At 37.3% G+C, this 27302-nt stretch overlaps 6 protein-coding genes and 1 non-coding gene across 7 annotated transcripts; 2 read left to right on the top strand and 5 right to left on the bottom strand.

The window, feature by feature from the left end:
• Positions 1-1731: 1731 nt before the first annotated feature.
• Positions 1732-2959, bottom strand: LOC103338717 (myb-related protein 308-like). Its single transcript, XM_008241953.3, has 3 exons — positions 2748-2959; positions 2488-2617; positions 1732-2202 (listed from the first exon to the last, which is right to left on the bottom strand). Exons 1-3 carry the CDS (start codon positions 2875-2877, stop codon positions 1890-1892), a joined length of 573 nt encoding a protein of 190 aa, XP_008240175.1. The 5' UTR covers positions 2878-2959; the 3' UTR covers positions 1732-1889.
• Positions 2960-5859: 2900 nt separating this feature from the next.
• LOC103338718 (transcription repressor MYB4-like) lies at positions 5860-7969 on the bottom strand. The gene is made up of 3 exons (XM_008241955.3): positions 7697-7969; positions 7228-7357; positions 5860-6409 (listed from the first exon to the last, which is right to left on the bottom strand). The coding sequence occupies exons 1-3, from the start codon at positions 7824-7826 to the stop codon at positions 6001-6003; spliced, it is 669 nt and encodes a 222-aa protein (XP_008240177.2). The 5' UTR covers positions 7827-7969; the 3' UTR covers positions 5860-6000.
• A 1757-nt stretch (positions 7970-9726) lies between these two features.
• LOC103338719 (transducin family protein / WD-40 repeat family protein) lies at positions 9727-13285 on the top strand. Its single transcript, XM_008241956.2, has 6 exons — positions 9727-10262; positions 10386-10547; positions 10656-10842; positions 11069-11491; positions 11626-12033; positions 12456-13285. The coding sequence occupies exons 1-6, from the start codon at positions 9871-9873 to the stop codon at positions 12711-12713; spliced, it is 1830 nt and encodes a 609-aa protein (XP_008240178.2). The 5' UTR covers positions 9727-9870; the 3' UTR covers positions 12714-13285.
• A 107-nt stretch (positions 13286-13392) lies between these two features.
• Positions 13393-16274, bottom strand: ATSEC20 (Sec20 family protein). Its single transcript, XM_008241957.3, has 7 exons — positions 15846-16274; positions 15535-15604; positions 15210-15265; positions 14951-15026; positions 14797-14833; positions 13913-14027; positions 13393-13833 (listed from the first exon to the last, which is right to left on the bottom strand). The coding sequence occupies exons 1-7, from the start codon at positions 16136-16138 to the stop codon at positions 13593-13595; spliced, it is 888 nt and encodes a 295-aa protein (XP_008240179.1). The 5' UTR covers positions 16139-16274; the 3' UTR covers positions 13393-13592.
• Positions 16275-18199: 1925 nt separating this feature from the next.
• LOC103338721 (beta-glucosidase 44-like) lies at positions 18200-21286 on the top strand. The gene is made up of 11 exons (XM_008241958.2): positions 18200-18657; positions 18770-18828; positions 19122-19197; positions 19283-19354; positions 19444-19531; positions 19631-19883; positions 19958-20073; positions 20212-20429; positions 20547-20578; positions 20684-20786; positions 20869-21286. The coding sequence occupies exons 1-11, from the start codon at positions 18411-18413 to the stop codon at positions 21144-21146; spliced, it is 1542 nt and encodes a 513-aa protein (XP_008240180.2). The 5' UTR covers positions 18200-18410; the 3' UTR covers positions 21147-21286.
• A 1336-nt stretch (positions 21287-22622) lies between these two features.
• Positions 22623-22783, bottom strand: LOC148915449 (U1 spliceosomal RNA). The gene has a single exon (XR_016122397.1). It is a non-coding gene; the product is annotated as a U1 spliceosomal RNA (small nuclear RNA).
• Positions 22784-22954: 171 nt separating this feature from the next.
• LOC103338814 (5'-3' exonuclease family protein) lies at positions 22955-26759 on the bottom strand. The gene is made up of 12 exons (XM_008242071.3): positions 26475-26759; positions 26313-26349; positions 26044-26218; positions 25864-25942; positions 25346-25390; positions 25054-25203; positions 24808-24922; positions 24416-24516; positions 24164-24261; positions 23973-24065; positions 23648-23877; positions 22955-23537 (listed from the first exon to the last, which is right to left on the bottom strand). Exons 1-12 carry the CDS (start codon positions 26550-26552, stop codon positions 23002-23004), a joined length of 1737 nt encoding a protein of 578 aa, XP_008240293.2. The 5' UTR covers positions 26553-26759; the 3' UTR covers positions 22955-23001.
• Between the last annotated feature and the right edge of the window lie 543 nt (positions 26760-27302).

Here is a 27302-nt window from a genome sequence, read left to right as displayed (position 1 = left end):
TCGCAACAACTACCAATGCGTGATTTATATGATTAATTAGGAACTGATTTCTCACCGTAATTATAATTTATAATTCCCTTCCCTTGAATGCTCGGTGCCACGTTTCTGAGTGCTGAGTACTTAAGTAATTATAATAATGTGTTGCAGGAGCTTGCAGGCAATATTGGAAACTGAAATCAGCTATAGTCATTGTCGAAGTGAGTGCAGTTGATGCATCCCTTGATCCCTTAAAGCATCTTTCATTAATTTAATAAGCAAATTAATTGTTGGCTTTTCCCACCACGACCGCAAGAGCCCTAGCTACCTAGTCGCCCATGCTTTTGCGTACAATCTCTTTGTCTTGTTCTCTATTGTCAACGAACATCACCGACCCTTTGACAGAAATTACAGCAATTTACTCCAAATTAGCCTCTCTGACTGTGATATCTGATTCAAAATTGGGTATTTTCTTTCTCTGTAGGAAGGAGACTTCTCCTTCTGTCATCTTTCTCATTTAAGGTCAGAACAACATGTACAGCACTGGAATTGAGGTCAGAAAAACAAAGCATCCATGTATATATGTAATCAGATTATTAAATTTGACTTGGAATGGTCGTTTATAATTGGGTTGGTCTATGCATGTGGGTGTGGGCGAAACAAGACTTGATGCACCAATATATTCAATTCAACTCAAGACTCAACCATATATTGGCAAAATTAAATTCGAGTCGTAAGATAAATATACCCAATATGCGTAAGATATTTGAATTTAGTTCGTTGCTTATGCATGATGCATGATGCATGATACATGATGCTGGGTTCGCTATAAGCATCCATTCAACATATCCACCTTATCCATACATATTTTGTCCTTTAACCATCAGTCCAGAAAACCTCAACCGCTTCTTATCCACATACACATTTTGTATTTTTCTTACTATATATGACTAGGTACGATTATTGGGAGAGTAAGAATTTCAATATGATATATATATAGAATGAGTTTTTATATTTAAACCTCACATTTCTTTTTTTTCATCCTAACTTTTAATTCAAATTTTCACAATTTCTAAGAAAACCTCATTATCTTCCCAAACCACCCTCAAATACACACTCAGTAGAGGGAAAAAATAAAAAAAAAAACTAATTAACCTCACACCTCACACCCCACACCCCACACCCCGTTGTCTTGCCCCTCACCACTCTAATTTCACCTCAATCTCACATTACTTAAAGAGATAAAAACATTGTTGTCAAATGTGTATTATTTTAACAAAATTTGAGAATGAACTAGGAGGTTTTGATAGAGAAATGTTGACAGTTAAATTGATATGTAAGTTACCATCATCAAACATGAAGAGTGGTGGGGTATGTGTGTGTATAGATGTACTAGGGTTAAATATTAAGTTGGATGACCTTTTTTGTCTTTTTACACAATAATAAAACTTAAGAGCTTAATAATTTAAATATTAAGATGAACAAAGAGAAGTGTGGGGTTTAAATCTATAAAATTTGTATTTTTCTTCGGATATATAGAATCTTAACTTAGATTTCCATCACTCTCTCTCTCTCTCTCTTATCTACTAGCTACATGAAGTGTATAAAAAAAGAGAAGACTTGGTTTTTCTCTCATGAATAAATTAACATCTGCCTTACCTTCAATGCACATTAATTTTATACGATTAGAAGATTAAAATTCAAAGATTTTACTGCACAAGCTCAACCTATTTGCATAAACTAATTAGTGAAAAATAAAAAATAAAAACATACTAGCATGACGAAGCTATCTATTTGAACTATTAATTTCACCTTGTCTCTAGCTCTCAGCTATGACAATATTCTTTCCCAGCAATAAGTTGCAGAAAATAATGGAATCATAACCAAGCCTTGTACAAAATGTTTGACTAATATCAATATCCCAATGAAATTGGAAGGCCTATTGTGAGATCAAGATTGAGGTCGGGCAAAGCACTGCAGCTTGTGTTGCTTTCGGGTTCACTTGTAGAATCTAACAATGGATCATCAGAGTGAGAATTTTCACTTGGCTGATCATTCGTATTAATCCTGGAGCCAAATGATTTAGTATTGCCAAAATTGTGCCCTATTCGATGGTTATTTGGGTCAACTCCCATCTGTATTAGTTTTCTCTTTAGATGAGTGTTCCAGTAATTCTTCACTTCATTGTCAGTCCGTCCGGGCAATCTTCCAGCAATTAATGACCACCTGTAATTAAATTAGTACTTATTAATTAGTCATAAATTAAGCAAGTTAATTAGATATTATTTATGCAAAGCATGCATTACGAATTTGGTTCCTTACATGCCATGCCATGCCATGGTGCAATTAAACTTTCATTCAGATTCTAGCAAATGCATAAGTTCCAAATTAAAGAGGAAAAAATCTCCTCTGATTTTCATCATATAAAAATATTCTCCCTTTATGTTTGCTCCCCGAATTTTCAGAAAAGCTACTATTTATGGCATACAAAAGATGCCCTGCGCGCAGTACCTGTTTCCAAGAAGTGCATGGAGCTTGATGATGAGGTCCTCTTCATCCTCACCAAAGTTGCCACGTTTCAAGTCTGGCCTTAGATAATTTACCCATCTGAGTCTGCAACTCTTTCCACACCGATGCAAGCCTGCACCATTAATTAATTTTAAAACAAGTTTTTTTGAGAGCTTATAATAATTAATGTAATGTAAATATTTTTCAAGCAATAACAAGTGCAAAATTAGAGTGAGTTTTTATTTGTAATTTTATATATATACCTGCAGCCAGTGGTATGGAGCGCCAGCTACCTTCGCCGTGTTTTTGAATATACTGAGTGAGCTTCTCATCTTCTTGCTTGGACCATGCTCCTTTGTTCGTCTTTTTCTTCTCACAGCAAGGTTTCCTCATTCTTCTTTCTGATATTCAACTTCTTCTTCTAACAGCAAGAGAGGGAGACAGAGAGAGAGGGCAGCTCAAGGTGCCCAAGTGAGGGGTAGAGCAATATAACAGAAATTTTCCAACTGCGCTTGACTTACAGTTGTGAAATTACTGCATGTCATCTGTCGAGGGTTTGGTTTGATTTGGTTTGGTTTGTCGGTACTATGCCAACCTTAATTTCTATTGTTTTATTTTATTTTTTGGCCTTTTCATTTCTATTATACAATGGTTAAGTAAGATTCTGTGGACAGCCAGCTACTTCAAAATGTAAAAACCTTTATGCTTTCCCCATGCAATACCCCCAGTTTTGAGTAGCCATTAATGGTACATGGGAGACCGAATCAAGAAAATGTGTTGGACACACACATCCAAATGTTAAAAAGGGCCTTCATGTCAATTTTAAAAAAAATTGAGCGCTTTGCATTGACCTAAAAAAAATTAAAATAAAATAAAATATAGTTGCATTATTAATTAGTTCAACTGAAAAATAAAACCAAATATAGAACATTCTTGTTCGCCACTTTAACCAACAGTGTACAATCACTACCTTTCTCAACATTTGACATGTGTATGTGAGCATAACATGATTCCACAAATACAAAGTAAAGAGTTAATTATGATTTGGCCCATGGAGACGTGTCAAGTGTTAGAAAGGGTGATGATGATACACATTGAGTTGAAGTGGTGAGTAAAAATATTTCCAACCATATATAATATGACTCTTCTTTTTTTCGTTTTCCTTTTTTCTCTGACAAAAACCTAAAAAGTGTTAAACACACAAATGCTAGTAATAGATTGTTGCCAATAGGATTTTTCTAATTTTCTTTAAAATTGAGTACAAATGATAAAAAAACACAAAATAACTTTGAGATTATTATTTAGTGTGGTATTTGGGTTAGTTAAGGGTTAAGGATAATGAACTCAAACTGTATTATACGTATATTCTTTGCGTATATAGATAGTTATTCAGTTTTTGATTTGATATGCATATTCCATTAATATAAATTTTGGGTGGCTTCAATTCAAATATAGAATCTTGACAAGTCTCACGCTCACTGAGTCACTGGTAGGCGTATGTGCGAGTTGAATGGTAGATTCACAGATGAGGTTTTGAGGTATTTTTGACAGGACACATGTCTTCCTTTCCTTGTGAGATGGCCAAGAGTGCCATTTCATTGAGACCATTTAGATTTATAGCAACAAGGAAGGAATTGGACCACCATTTCGGAAAGGTCAACGTAAATATCCTAAGGAAGGAGGACCCATATGCTCAATATTTTAATCACTGAGATTCAAAAGAGTTGTCGATTTCGAATGCCAATGAAAATTGAATTCCTCATTGTCGTTATTCAATACTCAAGAGATAAAATGATAAAATGTCTAGCAATTAGCAAACTCTATATAATAATCATATTCATTGATTCTCACAGTCATGATTACTTATATACTATTATCGCATGCCCAGGTCTTTAATTATCAATAGTAATAGCAAATAATTATGTAAAACTTATAATTCCTTTTCCAAAGAGAAAAATACATCTTTTTTTTTGTATGCGTGGTGTCTCAGCCCACAGCTGCAAAATATATACGTACGCTAGTTAGAGTTGGTAGAGATGAGTAGAGTTGACCGTTTGACTGTTAGATTTTAAGGGGTCGATTTTCTCCTTTTGTTTTGAGATGTTCGGTAAGTCCTCACACTCACATTCATGTATGGTTCCTTTTCCTTTTCTTTTCACGGTGATGCAATGCAAGTTATTGTATAAATTATGCATTTAATCCTTTTTCCGCGGAAACAATTCGTTACTTTGAAGACAATGGCACAAAGCAGTCAAACATCTTTGTAATTGGTAGAGAGGTCCAAAATCTTTGTATTTCTTAAATATGTGCAAAAAATTTCGATGTAAGATACTTTCAACAACAATAATAATATGTGGAAATTATCCCCGCGATAAAAGTATTCTATATATTGAAAGATCTTCATAATTTATGTTTGAATTGGGGGGGTGTACGTTTGAAAAAAATCTTCCACTATATGTAGCTGAGTTTGATATTAATAGAAAAGTAAAAAAGCAGCACGAAGAAAAGGTTGAATCAGGACTATATGTAGCTATTTTACATTCTTGAGCATTAGGTCAGGTTGGTTAACAATTCGATCTTTACGTTCGTATAACCCTCTTCAGTAGTCATTGCTTTTGGAGGATTTGGTAATGAATCAGAGCTTCGACTTCTCACTCAAAAAGAAGCTGAATTTTTCATCATTCACATGCATGTTTGCAGCTTTGAGCTTGTTCTTCTTTTCTTTTTCTTCAATGAAGATTCTCGACATAAAAAAAAACCACGTTTTACTTCAAGCAAGGAAGAATGCAGTCACGTGTATACATTCAAGACATTAGCTAATTTACTTCTCTCATTCTGACCTAGTATATATATATGTGTGTGTGTGTGTGTGTATATGTACTACACTCTCCATGTACTAGAACTAGATAGACATATATAGCTCGTACATGCACCACATTGCTTCTGATGAAGGGTTACTAGCTAAATCGCTCTGTTAGCCTTGCATCGGTCATTTGATACTGGAACATTTACAGAGATAAATATATGCAAATTGAAGATACAGATGATATATTATATGAAAAACCAGAACGTTGTATACGATTAACTTTTTTCATCTCACTGGATAATTAATGGCAGAGATATAGCTAGTAACCCTCTGCCTCCTCTTGCAAGAGTTTGAAATATATTTGGTCAATACGAATTAGATATGTACGGTAAGTTTGTCCTCTACATATATATATATATATATACGTAACAACACCTATATAGTATTTGGCAGATATATCATGTGCATGCCAAAACTAGTCGGTAACTCTTTTCTTCTCCACACACTGACGGACTGAGTAGTACTACTACTACAGCTTCAAACCGAAAGTAAGTCATTGTCGAATTGCGTACACAACTTTATACTAGTCAACACTAGTCACTATAGCATAAATCCACGCGTCCAATCCAAGCAAAGCACCAATGTTGTCTAAAAGAAGAGGAGCCCTGGAGGTCATCGTGGTGGGTGGGAGGGACGGATACTTTTTACTTTCAGATATCAGATTGGTGCCTCTCTCCCACAGCCAACTGGAGACTTAGAGTGAGGTCAAGATTTAAGTCAGGCAAACAGAAGCTTTTGTTGCTCATTATAACACCTGTTTGAAGTTGATTACCACCGTTAATACTCATGGAATCCGAGACGTCCATCTCATCATCACGATTAGGCGCACGCTTCTGATCCGTCGTCTTCGCAGGCGGCCTAAATAATATTGGATTTCTAGCATCAGGCTGCATTAGTAGTGGCACCTTGTTGTCGCGGTGATGGGGTTTTTTCGGATCAAGAGCCGTACTAGTAGTAGTAGTACCCATCTTTACTAGCTTTTTCCTTATATGGGAGTTCCAGTAATTCTTCACCTCGTTGTCTGTCCTTCCTGGCAGTCTTCCTGCTATCAATGACCACCTAAATTCATCCAATATCATAATCATATACATCCATGTTAGTAAAGTTCCTTTTATTAGATTCAGTTTCCATATTCACTTAACTTGTAATCAACTATTTATAACAATAAATAGTTATATGTAAAGAATGCTAGTTTTTTTTTTTTTTTTGGTCTTTCTAAATCAGTTTGTGCCACGTGTATTCCCCTCACACATAAAATCTATGTATTTAATGCAAACTATCGATGTTTTGCTTGTAAAGAGAATAAAGTGTTTTTGAACACATTAAATACGGGTGTTGCTATTTAGACGATATTTATTGAAAATATTGATGACCAACTCTCTAATATGCGTGGGTTCCACATACACTGATGGAGTGGAATACATGTAGATAATATTCCTCAGCCATTAAAGTAACATTTTCCCATATATGATTAGTGTAATTACATATACATGTGCAGATTTTCTCTTATGCAGAAGTCCAAACGTTATTACCGTGTAGATGCCATGTATTTTCTACTACCCTTCATGTTTTCCTCCATGTTTACAATGACGTATGCACAATAATAACGTCTGGAAAGGAGAAGAATTGTATATGTATATATATATATATATATGATAGTAGGCATATATTTATACACATGTATTTGTAATCTTGTGTGTACTGTAGCTGGCTAGGTATATTGAAAAGCAAATTAAGTATGATTGTTTCGTAATTCGAGTAAATTACACCGTAAAACTCTCTTTGTAGCCAGGTTGCTTAGGCAATCATGTTATTAGGGAGCTAATTTTGGGGAAGGGGCTATGGATTGAGATTAGAGTAGTTTCATGTATATATACCGGTTCCCGAGGAGTGCATGAAGCCTGATGATGAGGTCCTCTTCATCTTCTCCAAAGCTTCCGCGTTTAAGATCTGGTCTCAAATAGTTTATCCATCTCAGTCGACAACTTTTACCGCAGCGTCGCAACCCTGACCATAATCAACAATATTATTCAATATTTATATATATATATATATATATATGTATGTACATATTACAACTGTAGAAAGAAGGAAAAAGGAAAAAAGAATCTACGACCAATATCTATCACCTCTTTTTCCTCGATTGAATTCATTCATCCAACAATAATGATCAATTGTCAATTTCATACATATGTCAGTAATTGTTGATATCTTAAACTTTTGCATATGTAATTATGCATACAGTTTCAAGGATATTATAACCTAAACTCTGATCGAGTAGTAGTAATCGAAGAAATTGATGATTAAGAAGATATATATATATATGTAGTAGTAGTAGTAAATTACCTGCAGCCTTTGGAAGGGAATTCCAACAACCTTCCCCATGTTTTTGGATGTAATCAATGAGTTTCTGATCTTCTTGCTTAGACCATGCTCCTTTAGTTATCTCTGTCTTCTCACAGCAAGGCTTCCTCATTGAGTTAAAACCCTAGCTGAGCTTGTTATAGAACAATAGTAATCGGATGATGCAAATTGCATGCAGCAAATACAGTTAATTAGGATCGATATATGAAATTTAGTTATGGATGATATTCACAGAGAGAGAGAGAGAGAGAGAGAGAGAGAGAGAGAGAGAGAGATTGTCTAAGCAAGGCCCCATGAATCCAGGATATCGGTAGAGCAACAGGAATATATAATGATATTTTATAAAGGAATTTGTGTGTAGGTGAAGAAGGTCAGGGGGAGGGAGGATTATATTATAATCTGGAGTGTTGAAGATGGTCAAGTTGTCTCCAAGTTGACATGGACTGGTTGTTTTTGAATTTTAGCCATGTTTTGATGTGTCTCCTGTGAATGGCAAGAATGTGCATGGTTTGGTGAGGTGAGAAATTGAGAATGTGCACCACTTACCTTTGACCTTTGTTTCCACCAGCTAACCCAATTGAGTGGGTAGGCCCCAACATTTTAAGTTCTCCCACGTCAGCATTAAAATCACACCGGTTTGGTTTCTTTAATTTAACAAGTCCTTTCATTTCTGCTGGTGCTTTCTGGTTTGTCGTTGTACTAGTAACTATACGGGAGACACACAATGACCAAATTTCAAGGATTTATACGTAATTTAATTCCTTTGTCAGGAAAATCATACCATATGTAGAGGTCAGGCTACTAGTCGGGACAATACTTTATGACTTCACTACCAAATAATTCATTTCAGTTTACAATTACAATTATCCACGCACGAGTTTCCAGTTAGTCAAGTTTACGAATCACTTCATGTCTGCCTTATAATTAGCTCTTAATTAAATGGACAAGTGGATAGTTTTAAGTTTTTCTTTCAAATATATTTTATATTAGGAATAGGCATCGAGACTCAAAAACGGAAATATCGAGCCGCACCAAATGAAAAAAACTGTATTGACTAAAAACTCAACAAACTGGCACTGAATCGGACTGGACCGATTCAAACTGATTTTAATTTCACACCTTATAAAATTAGACCGGACCGACTGCCTATTTTTAATTTTTTATAAAAATTATTTAAGTCCAATGCTAAATTTCTAATATCATAATTAATATTTCCCCAAGTTCAACTTCAAAGTCCATTTCTTTTTTAGGCCCAATCATCTCTTTTTGTATGAAATTGAATCATTTGTGAAGTTTTAAGTTCAAAAAATAAAATTTTAGTTTGAATTTGTAAAAAATAATAATTGAAAAAATAAAAAAATAATGTCTGGTCTGAAACCGAAAAAAGGAGAAACTGCATCCAAACGATTTAAACCGAACCAGCTGATATCATAGATTTTTTTTCACCAAAATGGGACCGAACTGCACCGGTTAATTAGTACCAGTGTGAGGTGAAAATCGGATAGAACCAGACCGAGCCACCCTTACTTTATATGAGTATTTATATAATATGTCATGCTAAAATGAGCTTATTTGTAAAAGCCAGACTACGGTGATGGACTCTTTTGCTGTAGCTTTTACAAGAAGAAATTCAATTTGGTAACTCAAAAATAAATCTCAATCCTTCTAATTACAGTTTTATTGTTTTTGTGCGAAAAACAAAACAAAGAAAAATATAATATTTTTTTTTAAAAAAGGAAGTTGGGGCTTGCGTGGGCAAATCATGTTTCACTCATCTCATTCCAAACAAGACTTAGACTCGACAATCAAGGCCTGTAACCGGGTTGGGCCAGGTCTGGACAGTTTTATTGGGTCTGGCTTGATCATGCAAGCACGCACGTATAAAGGATTAAAAAAATAAAAGTAAAAAGGAGGAGACAGAGACAATCCTTTTTCTTGGATCTTACGTCTCACACACTGACACTTGTCCTTGTCTACTTTACCTTTTGAACATTTCCAAAACTCGCACAGGGCACTGACCTTGATCATTCACGAGTTGCTGACCACGATCACTTCTCTCATCAGTCTCTTGACATACAACACAACACAAACCCCAGCACCTATAAAAGCCGCGAGCTTTCAAATCCCACCTTCTCGCTTTTCCCAAAATCCCCAAAATGACCCAACTCACCGAGGCCTACGCCTGCGTACCGTCAACGGAGCGAGGCCGTGGGATTCTGATATCTGGCGATCCCAAATCCGACAGGCTCCTCTATACCAATGGCAGATCCGTAATTATCATGAATCTTCAGAATCCTCTCGACGTCGCCGTTTACCCCGAGCACGCCTACCCTGCCACCGTCGCCAGGTTCTCGCCCAACGGCGAGTGGATCGCGTCCGCCGATGTCTCCGGCTCTGTCAGGATTTGGGGGACCCACAACGACTTCGTTCTGAAGAACGAGTTCAAGGTCCTCTCGGGTCGGATCGACGACCTCCAGTGGTCCCCAGACGGAATGAGGATCGTTGCTTCTGGTGAAGGAAAAGGAAAATCCTTAGTTCGCGCATTCATGTAAGCGTCATCCTTCTCATTTTTCATATTTTAAACTATAAATCGGGTTTCTCTTTTTGGTGGATCTTCTGGCCTTTTGTGTTTGGTTAGTGAGAAGTTGCTGGAATTTGAATGATTGAATAGGTGGGATTCGGGCTCGACTGTGGGGGATTTTGATGGGCACTCGAAGCGAGTTTTAAGCTGTGCGTTTAAGCCAACAAGACCCTTTCGCATTGTCACTTGTGGAGAGGATTTCTTGGTCAATTTCTACGAAGGACCGCCCTTTAAATTCAAGCTGTCTCACAGGTTTCTTCATTATTTATCATAGCAACTACTTGAGGCCTCGATGTTTGTGTTACCGTACTGACTCAAAGTTTTTCCCTTTTGTTGTTGTTGTTGTTGGTTGTATGTTAGGGATCATTCAAACTTTGTGAATTGTGTGAGGTTCTCTCCAGATGGAAGTAAGTTTATCACTGTAAGCTCAGATAAAAGTGGTATTATTTATGATGCAAAGACCGCGGAGAAGATTGGAGGGTTTTCCTCTGAAGATGGCCACAAAGGCAGTATTTATGCTCTTAGCTGGAGTCCTGATGGTAAACAGGTAAAGTTGAGATTGTTATTTTCTACCCAAGAGATTTTGTTAATTTAATTGTTTATTGGACATTATTTAGATACAGGGGATTTCATGTACTTAGGCCTAACCAAGTGTTATCTGCTGAACTGAACCCTATTATAAGGATCGCTGCTTTGCATATTTTATTTTCTCTGTATTGTAACATCTTTCATCCCTGCTTGAATGTGCTGATCAGTTCCAATTAAAATATTAGGTTCTGACAGTGTCTGCTGACAAATCAGCAAAAGTATGGGAGATATCCGAGGATAATAATGCGAAGGTGAAAAGAACATTGCCTCCTCCTGGATCAGGTGGAGTGGATGACATGCTAGTTGGGTGTCTATGGCAGAATGATCATCTTGTTACTGTTTCACTTGGAGGCACCATTAGTATATTCTCAGCAAGTGACCTTGATAAAGCACCGCTGTTGATATCTGGACACATGAAGAATATTACGTCGTTAGCTGTTCTAAATAGCGTCCCAAAAGTTATATTGTCTAGCAGCTATGATGGTCTAATTGTTAAATGGATTCAAGGCGTTGGATATGGTGGAAAATTACGAAGGAAGGAAAATTCTCAAATAAAATGTTTAGCAGCTGTTGAAGAAGAAATCGTTTCATGTGGATTTGACAATAAGGTGACTAGAATTTTATATTCTTTTAGTCTTATGCAATTTGATGGTTTCTACTTTACATTTTTATTCCTTAGGAAAATTTTTTTGCCTGATTTGGATTTCACTTTATCTCAGTTTCTTTCCTCATAACTACCCAGGTTTGGAGAGTTCCTGTCCACAGTGATCAATGTGGAGATGCAGAGCCTATTGATATTGGCAGTCAGCCAAAGGACATAAGCCTTGCCCTTCAATCTCCTGAACTTGCTTTGGTTTCAACTGACACAGGAGTTGTCATGCTCCGTGGCACAAAAGTAGTGTCAACTATTAACCTTGGGTTTACTGTGACTGCATGTACTATTGCACCAGATGGAAGTGAAGCCATCGTTGGTGGGCAGGACGGTAAACTGCATATGTATTCTATAACGGGTGATACACTTAAAGAAGAGGCTGTCTTAGAGAAACATCGGGGGTCTATTTCTGTCATACGCTACTCTCCTGATGTTTCAATGTTTGCATCTGGAGATTTGAACCGAGAAGCTGTCATCTGGGATCGTGTCTCCCAAGAGGTAGTGTGCTCATTGTCCTCAGCTACTGTTTATCATTTCATCATTCTAACACCATTGTTCTGGTATTATTGTCATTTGTGGTATGAAAAGGATAGAAAAAAGTTGTCTTTTTCTCCTAGTCATGTGTTTATATGTGTCCATGCATGTGTGTGTAGAATCTGTAGATGTGTGCATCAGTCCATTATCAGCCGCTGTTCTTTGTTTAACCAAATTTAGTCAAACGCATGAATGGACTATCATGTGAGGCAGTAAGTTGTTGGTTCTTTATATGGAATGTCAAGTGTGCCTCAGTTTAATTCGACTCATTACAAAATCTGTCATTTAAATGGAGAGCTTCAGTAACATGTTTCTAGAGGCCTGGTTGTGATTGTTGCTTTCTTATTAATGTTGAACACCTTGCATTTTAACACATTCTATCCCAGGTCAAGCTTAAGAACATGTTGTACCATACTGCCCGGATAAACTGCCTTGCTTGGTCTCCTGATAGCAGCATGGTTGCAACTGGGTCTCTTGACACGTGTGTCATCATATATGAAGTTGACAAGCCTGCGTCAAGCCGTATAACCATTAAGAACGCTCACTTGGGTGGGGTGTACGGCTTAGCTTTCACGGATGAGCACACTGTGGTAAGCTCTGGCGAGGATGCATTTGTTCGTGCTTGGAGGTTGACTCCGCAATGAAGAGATATGGAGGCCTTCGTGGGCATATGAAGGCGACAATAAGGAGTTCTTGCTCGGTTTTATGGGTTTGTAGTTTTGTGAGTTTGCCATCTGATAGAAGGATGAGAAGGCTATTTTCCATGAATTGAAAAGTATCAAGAAGGTAAACCAACCGTTTCAGTTGTCTGGTGTGTTACAAACGGCAACTCATAAGCTATTGTCTTATTCCATGACTCATCACCTTGCAGCTTGGAGTAGGTGGTTAATACGTGTGATGTTTTTCTTATATGTCTAGTTTGGCCATTTGAATTTTGCAAAGGTTGAACCAGATATCTTTGCTTTGTAAACTTCCAGAGTTTTGAACCATAGAAATCATGGCGTGGCAGCTGCAGGCACAACAATCTTGATCGTGGACATGACTATCAACACAGAACCAGAAGATGAAACTGACTTTCAGCTGTTTTTTTTATATAAATATAATGAAACCATTCTTTACTAGCTTTTTATGTAAGGAAGGTCTCAAGTAAATCACTTTGTTTTGTAATTACTTTTATATATGGTATTTATATATTATTATTTCTTCTGTTTGCCAATTTGTTACACATGGTGAAATTTGTTTTTGCTATCATTGTTTGCTTTTGTGAACAATGGGTTTGGACAGTTGGTGTTAAGGTATATTGTAAGCAGAAGAACAAAGGTGTGTCGTACGATATTCTTCGTCTCCAATATGAAAACAAGTTGTACATAATTAACAATGCTGGCTCCTGTAAACCAACATGGAAATGTGACAGGGCCAAAAAATTTGAGATGGTAATAGCATACAGCCCTCTGTGCTAATGAATTGTGAAGCACAAACCATGGGAAAAGCAAGGAAACAAACAATTAAACGAAGCTACAATTTCAGAGTTCATCGTGCATCAATCTTTCTGGAGGTTCCTCCACTTTATGAACTGCATTGTCATAGACCTGGGCATGATTTACGACATTTTCAACAGCTCCAGGTCTGAGTTCTGCTCGCCCACCCATACCAGCCTTAATGGCAGCTGTGACCTGCCTCTGCAACGTCAGTAGACCAATACGCTTCGAACCCACATAAAGAACCGCACAAGAAAACAGGAAAATTCCTAATACAAGTATCACCCTGTCCAGATACAACTCAACATGAGACTCTGCATATATACATAATAGTTATACTACAATGGAAATCTTCTCTTCTAAACCTGTCAATGACATCTTGTCGTTGCATAGTGGAGAGTAGGTTTCTGGTTCGCATCAACAATGAACGGTGTCCCTTATATTCACTTTCAGCCTTCCGTAGTACTCCAGTAGAGTCCTCTGCATAATCCAACATATATAGAGTTAGTCTGGCTCAGGAAAATAACCTTTTCAAATCAAATGTAAGACGAACATTCATGTTTCAAATATCGCATACAATCATACTCTGCAAGTAATTTGTCAGAAAGATAGTCCTAAAACGGAGCTAGATCAATGTCATATGCTAGATGTGTCTTCATTGACAACTTCTAAGACACATTGTGAATAGCTAAAACAGAATAAAGTAACATGAGAACGCTCGGAGAACTTTGTAACATGGGTAGTACGCTAGATCAGATGAGGTACGGTGCCTTGAGTACATTGATGTTCTCTCTCAAGAGCAGTGGCTCTTAGCAAGAGACATAAGGTGCTGAGAGCTAATAATAAGCAGCTCAACATATTACATCATTCTCATAGAACAAAATGTCTGCCAGATTCCAATGTCGAAACAATTTCATAGAGCAGAGGAAGTTAGAGCTGAGCTGTTATCCATGATTCTAATTGATCTAAAAACTTAGATTTCCATGGTCAATCTGTATAACTATTAACTAGAGGTCCCCCAAACAACAAACGAATTCTGATGATTGGAGTAGGTCGAATTCTCCATAAATATCTAAATTTAATTTTTTTTTCTCCTTTTATTTCTATGACGTACCGCTTTAAAACACAATCCGGTATGAAAGTCAAACTCAGTGTTACAAGATAAGCTGTTCAGAAAAGTCATAAAAATAGCAGTGACAGTGTCTCAGCAAGGGAAAGATTGATTTGATGTGTAACGAAAGGAACTCACCAAAAGTCATGAGTGTGCCTGCAGTTCTTTCCACCTCCTACACAAATAAACAAGAAAACCAAATGTTGCATCCCGACAAAAAAAAATTCATGCTACCATCGCATAAAGATGTATTGATTAGAATAAATGGAAAATACAAAGTAGAGCAACTAACCTGAACCATCAACTGACGAGTACGGCGAAGGCTCTCTGTGATGCTTTCTGCGGCAGATGTCATTCCAGCCTTTGTTCTAGAACCAAATGATAAATTAAATTCTCTAAATAAAAAATTCATGTAAAAGTAAGAGAATACCGTATTCATGCTCATAAAGATTTTTCCCCAAGTTAAAGACGATGCATATGTAAACCAATAAAAGCAGACATAAACATGAATACTATTTTACCGAAAGCCGTTTAGAATAATTGATACATACTGTAAGTTCCGTCGACGAACTGTGGACTCTTCTCCACCTCCCAAAAGAAGTTCTCTCTGCAACAAACACAGCCAAATCAATCACAATTTGCTCCAAATATTTTTTTCTTTCTTTCTCAGTAACACATAAAATAAATAAATTTCTTGACGGAACTTCTTAAGCTTATTATCATTAAGAAGGAAATTACAGCAACTATCTTATTTAGCTTATTATCATATAAATAGTTGAGCATGAAGATAATATGAATTAGTGAAAATGCTAATGAGAAGCAGCAATGTGGAAGACAATAAACTAACCCAAATTAGTGCAAACAGGAATTAATTACCTCTTTCTGAGCAGCTTTCCTCATGTTAGCCTTTGCTTGCAAATTGGCATTCCTCATACTCAACCGCAAACTGATCAGGAAGACCACAAAACATTTAAATATTAAATTCAAAAGAGCTTTAATTGGTTGCAAAATATAACTAACTTAAGAGCATTCACAATTAGAATATATTTCTCTTTAATTCGTGATGAAGTTTCACGATTTCAACCATTTCCTTATTTCTGCGGAAACAGAAGTGATAATTCTTTTATGTTTTCAAAAAATTTCTCGGCCACCAAACAGACAGGTCTGGGAGCATAAAATTGAAATACCTTTGGGATCGGTTTTTCCAGGACTCAAGCAAGTTCTTTGCCGACTGGACCTGATCGTCGGTGGGCAACTGAGGGGCAAACAGATCGAGCTTGAACTGCAACGAATTAAGCAACGCCAAGCCGTCTTGGGCGAGCCCGTTCATTCTAGGCAGCGAGTCTCTCTGCGGCTCCGCAATAGTAACTCTAGGTGATTTACCATACTCCTCTATTGCCTTTATTTGCTCTACCACCTTACTGTACGTTTCGTCCCACTCCTTCTTCACCTTCTCCACTTCCTCCTCTACCTTGTCCATCTACACTTTACAATCTGTTTCACCGGAATCCTTATGGAAAATCGAGGAGGGCGATCACCGTTTGGTTTCTGATAAAATGTGGGAGAAAAAGGAAATATGAGATTTGTTTTTTTGTTTTGTCCTCACCACAGTTCCAGTGAGGTCCTCACGCTGAGCGCGCCGTATTATTAGGGCCCGCCTCTCTTTTTTCTTTTTTTTGGGGTCTAATTTGGGCCGAACGGCGATATCAACAGAAGGTAGGTGACCGACGAACTATGATTCATGTACAGTGTACTCACGAGCCCAATACATTACGAAACTAACTATTGGGCCTTTCTATTCACACACAGAGTACGGTAGAGGTGTCTTCCACACTCATTTTGAACCGCGTAATGTCACTTTTAGTCATTGCAATTTTTCAGTTTTATTATTTTTGGTCTTATTCATGTAGTTTTAAATCTAATCAATTCAATGACACGTTACAAATTCGGTCAAATTCTTTTGAATTTCGTTAGGTTTTGAGCGTGACGTTTGACATAATTTGTAACATATATAATTAAGAGTAATTTGACAGAATTTATGACCTGTTACTGGAATTTAAAACTACATTGATAAAATTAAATTTTTTGAAATTATGAGAAGCAAAGTAATACGGGAATAAAAAATGACTTTTTAGTATTTGGAAATAATTGAGCAAATAATTGAGCACTTGTACTCAATCTCCAAAGCATCTTTTTTTTATTCTGCTACTATTTATTATCTTATTGTTATTTCGTCGGATTTCCCGGGTCGCAAAGACTTGGGAATTTGATAGTGAATTATTGAAGTATCAAGTAGCAGGCTTGATAAGTTGTCTGTTACATTACAATCCAACATTCAAGTTCACGTGCTAAAGACATAATTCGCGTACTTTTCAACAACAATTGGGTCTGCCTGCGTGCTTTCAAAATGGACCACCGTAACATCACCGATTTAAGGCCCTGTGTGGCCCAATTCCTGGACTTCGTCATTGACTTGGCAACACCAGGACACCAAGTTCATAAATTTATCTACATGATGCCTTGTTAGATAAAATCAACGGAAACCATAAAAATCCAGAAAATTAAAATAATGTGAAATTCCAAGGAGAGAATGAAATAAAGGAAAATATTGCATACAAGAGACACAGACAGGTCAAGGTTAAGAATTTTCCCACAGACAGTGGGCACAGAGGGACCATAACTTTATGTAGCTTTCAAGAATAATGAAATTGAGATCTCTAAAGGGGTGCTGCCTGCCACATGATGAAATGATGAACGTGTACTTTTGACTAAATCATCAAGGATTCACGGTATCTCACTGTCTATTTGTTTAGTAGAAAATCTTGACGAAAATGATGATTTGGGTTACCTATTTTGAAGCTAATCTACTCTAATCTCCTACTATGAGATTTCATAGGTCCAGTCTAAGCATGCGAAAAAGACATTCCAACTTGCCTAATTTATTTTGCCTGTTTTATTAGTAAATTAAATGACAAATCGTGTACATAATATTTTATTGTTGAGTGATCTGTCCTTAATCAATCACTGTTATTATATTCAGAGTGGGCAAACTCGGAACCATCCAATCTCTTTCTATCAGTGCCAAATAGGTCGTCGGAGAAAGACAGGTCTCAGTTTGGTATCGGAGCCGGTTACAATGGTGGACAATCTGAGGGCAGAAGGCGGAGACAGAACGCACTCTCCCGAAAGACTCCATAAGCTGATGACTGTGAAGTGCTCGGATTATGTTCTAATTAAACCAAATGTATTACGCATGAATTTGTCTGTCATGCACAAAGATAAAAACTTATCTGTATACTGTATAGATAAAATTCACACGTGGAACTTACTTGTACGGATAAATTTTACGTGAATTATTTTCCATCTGTGAAATTACCACATATAGAACCTAACATGTATATCTTACAGTAATAATCCACTAAACCTTGCAGATGCCATTTTCTCTTTGGATGGTCCCATCCCATCCCGTGTATGGCGGGTGTAGAGGGAGCCCCAGCCCCAGCCTCAGGCAAGGACCAAGTGTGTGTGGCTTGTGATGTGATGGCACTCCATTTCCATTTCCATTTCCAAATTTTGTACGTTTCTTTTAGGAAACTCGTAAAAAATTATATTATTATTCTGCTCACTGCCCACTCTTCTTTATCTATAAAAACACCACTCTCCTCTCCACTTTTCATATCCACACTGCACTGTGCTCTTCCTCTCTCTCTGTCTCTCAGTTTCCTTTAACCTTGTGCTGCTTTGTGTTTAAGATGAGAGCCCCATTGTTGTTGCTTAGTCTTCTTCTTGTTATTCAGTGCATCGCGCATGCAACTGAGCACAATGAAGCTTCAGTCCTTGACCCAGAGAGTCTCGATTTGGACACCGGTGGGCTGAGCAGAGCCAGCTTCCCCAAGGGCTTTGTCTTCGGAACGGCGACTTCCGCTTATCAAGTCGAAGGCATGGCCCACAAGGAGGGTCGTGGCCCCAGCATTTGGGATGAGTTTATTAAAATTCCCGGTACTCAATTTTAATTAGTTCCATTTCTTTCATTTTTAACTGTTAATTATAATGCAATTTATTTATATTTGTATCTGAAGATTTTATTTTATTTTATTTCTTCTGGATATAGGAATTGTTGCCAATAATGGTACAGGAGAAGTCGCCGTGGACCAGTATCACCGGTACAAAGTAAGGTTTTTTTTTTTTCCATTCCCAGAAAAAAGAAAAGTTCGGTTTTTTCAAAGAAGATAAAGGACCATGAGCCAAGTGCCACACATGCACAGACACAGTCACAGACAGACAATCTACGGACACTTTATTATTGTGCCAAAAGACTTTTTAAGGTCCCCACTTGACATGGGATTACAACAAAACTAAGCTGTAGAAAGATAACAGGGATCGATTCAAAGTAGAGATTTGGTGTGGTTGATTTTATTTCTGGTTGAAAATATGAAAATGAAAAACTATTTTTGTTGTGACAGCAAGATGTTGATCTCATGGCAAACCTAAATTTCGATGCCTATCGGTTCTCAATATCATGGTCCAGAATTTTCCCAGGTAAATCATCCACTCTCCTTTTAATTATGTCACTTTTATTTTTAATTTGTTGATTTAATTCTTAATCTATGTATGTATAATGTAGATGGTACTGGGAAAGTCAACTGGAAAGGAGTTGCATACTACAACAGGTTAATTAACTACTTGATCAAAAGAGGTAATTAAATTATGTAAATCAGAACTTATGCAAATAATTAATTCAGAGCATTGTGTGATTTGATTCTTACATGTGTTTTGTTTTTGTAGGCATTACTCCCTATGCAAACTTATACCATTATGATCTTCCCCTTGCACTTGAGAAGAAGTACTTGGGATTGTTAAATGACAAAGTAGTGTAAGTGCCATGACACTATCTAACTCAGAAAATCTTTATCATATTTTCTGCTGTCCTCAGAGAATTAAATAGTCTGAGATGTGCTTCTAAACTTGGCAGGAAAGATTTTGCTGACTATGCAGAGTTTTGTTTCAAGACATTTGGAGACCGAGTGAAGAACTGGATGACCTTCAATGAGCCTAGAGTGGTGGCTGCTCTTGGCTATGATAATGGTTTCTTTGCTCCGGCACGGTGTTCCAAAGCATATGGAAACTGCACAGCTGGAAATTCATCCACCGAGCCTTATATCGCTGCTCATCATTTGATTTTATCACATGGAGCTGCAGTTCAGAGATACCGTGAGAAGTATCAGGTTAGAGAAACATTGACCTCAACTTGATTCCTGAAATTAGTTTTGTTCTTAAATTTGTTGCTTTATGTTTTCAGAAAGTACAAAAGGGAAGGATTGGTATTCTCTTGGATTTTGTTTGGTATGAGCCTCTTACCAGATCAAAGGCTGACAACTATGCGGCTCAGAGGGCCAGAGACTTTCATGTTGGATGGTAAGAATCCTTAATTAACATGGCAAGCACATGCCTACGCGTTTTATGTTCACAAATTCGATCCATTCTTCTCCGATTCACTAATTTTATCAGACAAAATTCACAACTGAAATTGTGGGATTGGCTTTTAACTAACAGGTTCATCCATCCCATTGTGTATGGAGAGTATCCAAGAACAATCCAAGAAATAGTTGGTGATAGGCTACCTAAGTTCACCAAAGAGGAGGTTAAGATGGTGAAGGGCTCAATGGATTTTGTTGGCATCAACCAATATACTGCTTACTACATGTACGACCCACATCAATCAAAACCAAAGGTCTTGGGGTACCAGCAGGACTGGAATGCAGGATTTGCTTGTAAGATAAAGATACATACATACAGTCTTTACCTATAGATATGTTGTGATACAAATAATACATAAAAATGCTCATCTTATTTTCTTAACCATTCTGTCTCTCTCATGCAATTTGCAGATAAGAAGAATGAAGTGCCTATTGGCCCTAGGGTAATTTACCATCCAATCCAAACACACGTTACTTCCGTTCACTTAAAAAGCATTATTATGAACTCACTGGTTTAATTTGACATGAGATGAACTGAACATCTGCAGGCATATTCTAGTTGGCTCTACCAAGTACCGTGGGGTTTGTACAAAGCTTTAACGTACATAAAAGAACATTATGGAAACCCACCAGTGATTTTATCTGAAAATGGTAGAGGATCTTCTCATTTCTTTTCTTTTTTTCGTTTTGTTTTGTTAGAAGATGATCAATTGATGTTGTTATGATTTTGCAGGCATGGATAATCCTGGCAATTGGACACGTGCAAAGGGATTGCACGACACCACAAGGATCAAGTTCTACAAGAGCTATATGATTCAGCTGAAGAAGGCAGTTGATGAAGGAGCCAATGTGCTGGGCTACTTCGCATGGTCATTGCTCGACAACTTTGAATGGAGGTTGGGATACACTTCAAGATTTGGCATAGTCTATGTTGATTTCAAAACCCTCGAGAGATACCCAAAAATGTCCGCCTACTGGTTCAAGAAGCTACTCACCAAAACCAAGCACTAGCTTCTAGTCTAGTATTGTTGGTGGGGAATAATAACAAATAGAAACCCCTCCCCTTATGCTTCTTGTCTGGTATTGTTGATGAACAAAATGTAATATTTTTCCGTAAATTTAATTAACTAAGAACCTCTTCTTTTGCCAAATATAGATAAGGCCTCATTTGGGAGGGTAGGATTGGATTAGAGCAACTCCACCCATTTGCCCTTTGGTGGCAGCCACTATTCACGTGAATAGTGGTTGCCCTTGCAAAGCCATTCCGTTTCCACCCGTTGTCATGGCAAATGGCAATTACTATTCATTTTTTTGTTTTTTTCCACAAATTTTTTTACCTCAATAATTAATTTGGATAATATTTTCGGACAAGATTTTCGAGTTCCTACGTGCCAAGACTATTCATAATCGGATAAAATTTCCGGATAAGATTTTTGGGTTCAAAATTCAAAATTCAAATAAATTTCAAAATTCAAATTTCAGATGATTTTCAAATTTCAGATAAGATTTTCATCCTATCAAATCAAGCCACGTAGCATATCTATCTGGCCAAAAATTTCTATAAAATCAGAGGCTCAGCTCATACCTCTCACACCACATCTTTCTATATTTTCATTTCTCAGAGTTTAGAATTTATACTTCATTCTCAATGGAGGATTTGAAGAGATGCTTGGAGAGGCTAGAGCGAAAAACAAATGAGAGAAGCCGTATACGAGCTGAAAGGCAAAGGTTGCAGAGAGAAGAAGATGAACAAGTTGTCATAGCAGTGGATTTTCCCCGCTTCTATGGTTGTCCCTCGCTTTTGCCAAGGCATCTCTCAATTTTGCCAATTCTTTATTGAGAATTTTCCACATACTAGACAATGTCATTTCCGTACAAGTCGACCACAGAATTCTTTCAATAAATTCGGCATGAATTTTTTTCCACATATGACAAAATTTCATCTCATTGTCTAACACAGGACAATGACTAACTTTGAGCCAAGACTCAGACAAAAAAACATCTTCCATGGTGCTCCACGCCCCTTCGCTTTCGATAGAAGAAGCCATAAGGACAAGAAATAAAAATACAATTTGAAATAGAGGAAAATGTTGAGTAAAGAGTGACTAATAGTAGAAGTTGAAGAAAATATATGAGGATTGGAGTTGAAATTGAAGGGTATTTATAGGTATTTATAGAAGAAAAAAAAAATCATAATTTTTGGGTTTTTTTTTTTAATTTTAATTTTTTTTTCATAATTTTATTGCCAAAAAAATGTCAGCCATTGAATTGGAGGAGGAGAAGCAGATCGGACGTCAGTTCTTCGGAACTGAATTTTCGGCCCCCCCACCCCCCAAAAGCCCCAGGCTTGGGCTCCTCGGTGAAATGACTCTTAAAAGATAATCCTACTTAGTGATGGTGGGATTCCTTTAATTTTTAAATTAAAGAAACAAGGCCTTAGATTTTTAAATTAAAGATACAGTCACACAAGGTTGGACTAGAGAATTGAAAGGGGCCGCGCGAACGCAGGCCCCCACTAACACAAATTATGACGTTGGCTCTCCCACTTGGGGAGACCATAGGAGAGCACCCCTCCAAAGTGCAATGGAGGTCACCAACCTAGGCTATGGGCCTTCTTGATCGCCCATTGACCCCGTCCAGGTAAGTGAGAAATCTGGTTGCTTTCCTTGGCTTTTATATCTTCTACTTCCTGCTTCTCTTGCGTGACTCTTCGATGTGGGATTTAAAAAACACATCCAAAGACAGCGCGCTCATGATTTACTCGTAGATTAGCCTTTCAAATATAGCAACAGCTCAACAAAAGTAGCCAAAAGTGTCCAAAAATAAAACAAGGATAGAAATAATAATTTATAGAGAAATAAAGTAATCATACACGAGAAAAGAAATTCAAGATACTACTATTTTTATTCCCTGAACTCTTGAAGCTGCTTCTCTTCAACTTCTCATTTTTCACCATCCTTTTTGCCTTGGGAAGCTTAGAGTTTACACTTTCCTGGGACTCTGGAGTTACACACAATATGTCTGAAGACTCTATCTCTGTCACCACTGAAACCTCTTCGCCAATGCTTTCTACATGCTCTAAGATAATATCATTTTTCCTTTTTCTGGAAGGAACATTGTTAACAACTTTAGGTTTGATGTTACTGGGTGAGACATTCGAGGTGTCCGAAATTTCCACCTCAGCTGCATTTGAAACTTGTTTAGTTTTGCTCCCTATTTGATCTGAGTGAACATCATCTTTCCGTTTCTTGAAAGGATTGTTGCGGCGAACCTTCAACGGGATGGTGTTGGGTGCTATTGTGGTCTCCACTGTTTCATTATTTGTCGATGGCACAATTAGCTTTGCAAGTGCTGCAGATTCATTCAAATACTTCTTTTCATTTGAAACAGGATTCTGCCTTTCTGTAGAACAAAAGTTTGGAATTTGAGTCAAAAACATCAGATTTCATTCTGTTGAACAACCTGTAAGAAAGCGCAGGTGTGTTAAGTGGGGAAGAATTAAAGAAACTTGCCTGTAGGCCCTGTACTATCTTTCCCTCGGCTTTTATGGGAGGGAAAGCTTACAAAACAGCTATCTTCTGCAGATACCACAGCAGTCTCAGGTCTCTGAATTTGACCAATATTTTGGCTCTTAATAGGTTCTTCATGATGTCTAGAAGCTGGGAAATGATCAAAGGCCTTCATATTTATGGGGTCCAAGTTTCCTTCAGCAATTGCAGTAGCTACTGATGGAGTCATTTCTCTAGTCCAATTTGTAATTGGTCAAGGAAAATAAATGCAGATATGGCAAGAGCTATTGAACATCGAAATAAAAAGGGATTAGGAACAAAAAGATACGGTCCAAGGAAATCGAGTTCTCCATCTAGAGAATGCACAAGCTTTTCTGGAATGGCTTTCATATGTTTGACCTTTTTCTTTTCGGCATCAAATCTACATGGAAGTATAAAAAGGCCAGCAGGAGTCACTACTGTAAACAAGTAGAAAAGGCCAGTATATTTATTACTCAGTGCTACTTTCATATTACTCACATTTGAGCATGCTGAAAAACTGCAACTGCTTCTTTGAAACATTTGGGGTAATCTTCAGGCATTTGATTGCCCTTCTGCGATTTCAAAACTGATAGAGCCTGCAAGCATGCCACCAATAAATGAAGCATGAGGCATCATAAACAGTTCTAAAATAATAGGAAAATAAATTATAAACATAAGATATTGAGAAAACATATATGTATACATTCAATAATTATGTTGACATTTTAAGAAGCTGTACTGCACACTTACACGATCTAAGTTACGATACTTTGAAACCAAGGCATAAGCTTTTGCAATCCCAATTCCATGAACTGATGGAAGGAAATCACAGCCGGCCAAGACACACATACCTGTAAAAATGCCAGATTATAAGCTGGTTCATGCTGTGGAAATGCTTATTAGAAACATGTTTCCAAGACTGAAAGCAAGCCTAAAATAAAATTTTGGTTGGAAAAAAGGGATGGCCCTGTATCAAGGGAACAATACTCAATATCAGTGTGAGGTGCAGAAGTTACTTATACAAAAGTAATTTATGTTGTGCACATTTGTTACTGTTTCAGATGATGGATGACTCAGCTACATAGATGTTTTCATTTAAAACATACGTATATAAAAGAGCTCCAGTGTCAGATTGAACTAACCTGTGAATAATTCCTGATCAAAATTTTGGAAGGAAGGTGTACGGCCCACTGTATTAAAAACATTCTCCAGCACCATCTCTTCACCGTTACCATATTGGTCCATCTTAAAGACAACCTGTTTGCAACCAATGCAAATCAAAACAAACAAAACAGCAGCAAGTTCAATGATACATGATCAAAATGAAGTCATCAGGAGAGGATTTGACCTCTATCTGCGTCATATCAAAATTTCATGGAGATTCTTACAGCTTGGCAACCATATGCCACTAGATCACTATCCTCTGTAATCACTGCAGCAATTCCACCCCTCTCTGCTTCGAGATTGGACAGGAATGCTAGCTGTGCATCAGCCTCATATGGAGCCACTACAAATTCAATATTCTCTGATCTCAGAATCTGAAAGGCCAATAGTGCACAAAATTACGCAGGACTCAGGGTTGGGTTTGAATCCAAGAATTAAAAAAGAAATGAAAGGGCCCTGGTATCATAATTGAATTAGAACTTTGCAGGAAAACAGAATATGCATCAAGCAAAGTACCTGTATTAGTTGATGTGCCATAGATGGAGTTACACTCACTGCCCTCTACAAGTGAAGAAACAAACACAGTAGATAATTCAGATATATACAACGTTTAAGGACAAGAAAAACTGATGTCAAAGATGAATTAGCACTCGACATAATGCGGAGAAATTATGATCTCATAATAGAACCCCAATTGAACTTTGAACACTTTCTATGCCTACCATGTTTTCTGAACTTCCCATAGAATCTTGAGTTAATAGTTTGGAGGAATGATAAATCACGTTAGCTAGTCACGATAATTGTAAGTTTCAAAACTAAGCAATGAGTAAAAGAAGACAAAGCAATACATAACTCCTAGTGATGTCTTCAGCTCAAAGTTTATGCAGCTCACTACATCCAAGATTCTAAATAACACAAATCCAATTCATTTCTGAAAATGAACCGGTCAGAAGAAAAGCACAAACAACAGTAAATGATTTACGATATAGGATCTAGATGTGCAACACACTTGGTGAACAAAATTAAATAAATACCTGGAAGAGCTCAGTGGCCGCTCTAATATCCCCTTCCTTAAATTTTGCCATTGCCAAATCATGATTAGTCTTTCTTCTCCTGAATCAGTAGCAAGTTTGTGCATTAATAACACGAACACGGTTTAAAAAGAAAAATAATAATAAGATGGAGAAAAACAAACGGGTATTGTGGAAACGTGCCTGTGGCGCTCTTCTGCAGTGGCAGCCTTACATGGTACATTGCCACCATCAAAGACGACTACTGGGGTTATCTTATGGTGACGCAGCAGGTTTATTCGGTGCATAAAATAATCTATGTATTTCAATTTCCTTTCGCTATTTGAATTCATACAAAGCTCCAAACTACATGAATATGCTGCAGAAAAAAATAATAACATTAATAAATAGATAAACCAATGAAATCTCATCACCCAACTGACCCAAAAAGGAAATCGAAGCAGCATGTTTACCTCCTTTGTGAAGCCATGAATAGGCGTCGATACCCACCTGCAAATAAATTTACAAAACACTCACATTTCAGTTTGAGAAATAAAATGGAATGATTATAAGAGAGACCCAATTCAGAATCAAACTGAGAAAATCGAAAACTAAAACATGGGATTGCTACTTACGCGCTTGCCGGCATATTTATTGATATGAATGGGTGCAATATAAGGTTTCATGAATCTGAGAAGATCTTTGATACCCATTTGGTTGTTGCTCCTTCACCTCTGGGTTTAGGGTTTTTCCTTTTTCTATTTTTAGGTTTTCTGGGTCCTCAGATTTTTTATTTTTTTAAAAAATAATAATAAATTTTTGCTTTGTAAGAAATGAAGAAACGAAGAGCTTAATGTTAAGAGAAAACGGCGGGAAGAGGAGCAAATGGCGAAGTGAGGAGGCAACGACACAAAATTGCAAATTTGATATTGAGAGCTAAACCCAACAGGTCCGTTGGTAAATGCTTCACACAAACCAATGAGAGATGGCCACGTTGGCGTGAGGATGAAGAAAAGTTTCTTCAAGTTGAAGTGGCGGAATAGGATTGGTTCGGTGATTTTGGACGGCTTTCGGCTATTCTTCTTTTACCGCTAAATTTGGTTGAAAACTCCCGCGCTTTCTTTTGAAAAAATGTTTCGTGTATGAGTTATGTTGAAGCCCAACAAAAACGACGCAAAAGCCCAATAATCTCCAGGACCCCAAGCGGCCTGTGTGTGTGGGGTACTGGGTCGGGTATGGGCTACACAACAACGCACCAAAAGTTTTGACCAATAACAGAAGCCCAAATTTACTTTGTTCTTTATGATTTTGATCCCATTTTTTTATTTTTCATTTATTTTAATAAAAACGATAATTTAAACTACGCTAAATTAATATAATCTAAGAGGAGGGAGATTCAAACTTGAGTACAAGGGGATATACTCACTGCCTAACCAACTGGCCTAACCATCGTATACCCGAAT

Source organism: Prunus mume, linkage group LG7 (assembly GCF_029339155.1).
Source record: "Prunus mume cultivar Tortuosa linkage group LG7, ASM2933915v1, whole genome shotgun sequence".
NCBI lineage: Eukaryota > Viridiplantae > Streptophyta > Magnoliopsida > Rosales > Rosaceae > Prunus > Prunus mume.
Note: the sequence above shows the minus strand (reverse complement) of the source record. Positions and strands in the feature narration are given on the sequence as shown.

Coding starts and splice junctions, on each gene's coding strand:
- LOC103338718 (XM_008241955.3), bottom strand. CDS start 7,826: ATGAGGAAGCCTTGCTGTGAGAAGACAGAGATAACTAAAGGAGCATGG. Junction 7,358..7,696: donor TTCCCTTCCAAAGGCTGCAG/GTAATTTACTAC, acceptor GATTATGGTCAG/GGTTGCGACGCTGCGGTAAA. Junction 6,410..7,227: donor CATGCACTCCTCGGGAACCG/GTATATATACAT, acceptor GGATGAATTTAG/GTGGTCATTGATAGCAGGAA.
- LOC103338814 (XM_008242071.3), bottom strand. CDS start 26,552: ATGGGTATCAAAGATCTTCTCAGATTCATGAAACCTTATATTGCACCC. Junction 26,350..26,474: donor ATAAATATGCCGGCAAGCGC/GTAAGTAGCAAT, acceptor ATTTATTTGCAG/GTGGGTATCGACGCCTATTC. Junction 25,391..25,863: donor CGGCCACTGAGCTCTTCCAG/GTATTTATTTAA, acceptor CTTCACTTGTAG/AGGGCAGTGAGTGTAACTCC.
- LOC103338719 (XM_008241956.2), top strand. CDS start 9,871: ATGACCCAACTCACCGAGGCCTACGCCTGCGTACCGTCAACGGAGCGA. Junction 10,263..10,385: donor TCCTTAGTTCGCGCATTCAT/GTAAGCGTCATC, acceptor ATGATTGAATAG/GTGGGATTCGGGCTCGACTG. Junction 10,843..11,068: donor GGAGTCCTGATGGTAAACAG/GTAAAGTTGAGA, acceptor TTAAAATATTAG/GTTCTGACAGTGTCTGCTGA.
- LOC103338717 (XM_008241953.3), bottom strand. CDS start 2,877: ATGAGGAAACCTTGCTGTGAGAAGAAAAAGACGAACAAAGGAGCATGG. Junction 2,618..2,747: donor CTCCATACCACTGGCTGCAG/GTATATATATAA, acceptor TTAATGGTGCAG/GCTTGCATCGGTGTGGAAAG. Junction 2,203..2,487: donor CATGCACTTCTTGGAAACAG/GTACTGCGCGCA, acceptor ATTTAATTACAG/GTGGTCATTAATTGCTGGAA.
- ATSEC20 (XM_008241957.3), bottom strand. CDS start 16,138: ATGGACAAGGTAGAGGAGGAAGTGGAGAAGGTGAAGAAGGAGTGGGAC. Junction 15,605..15,845: donor TGGAAAAACCGATCCCAAAG/GTATTTCAATTT, acceptor CTTCCTGATCAG/TTTGCGGTTGAGTATGAGGA. Junction 14,834..14,950: donor CTCGTCAGTTGATGGTTCAG/GTTAGTTGCTCT, acceptor TTATTTGTGTAG/GAGGTGGAAAGAACTGCAGG.
- LOC103338721 (XM_008241958.2), top strand. CDS start 18,411: ATGAGAGCCCCATTGTTGTTGCTTAGTCTTCTTCTTGTTATTCAGTGC. Junction 19,198..19,282: donor ATGGTCCAGAATTTTCCCAG/GTAAATCATCCA, acceptor TGTATAATGTAG/ATGGTACTGGGAAAGTCAAC. Junction 19,884..19,957: donor GATACCGTGAGAAGTATCAG/GTTAGAGAAACA, acceptor TTATGTTTTCAG/AAAGTACAAAAGGGAAGGAT.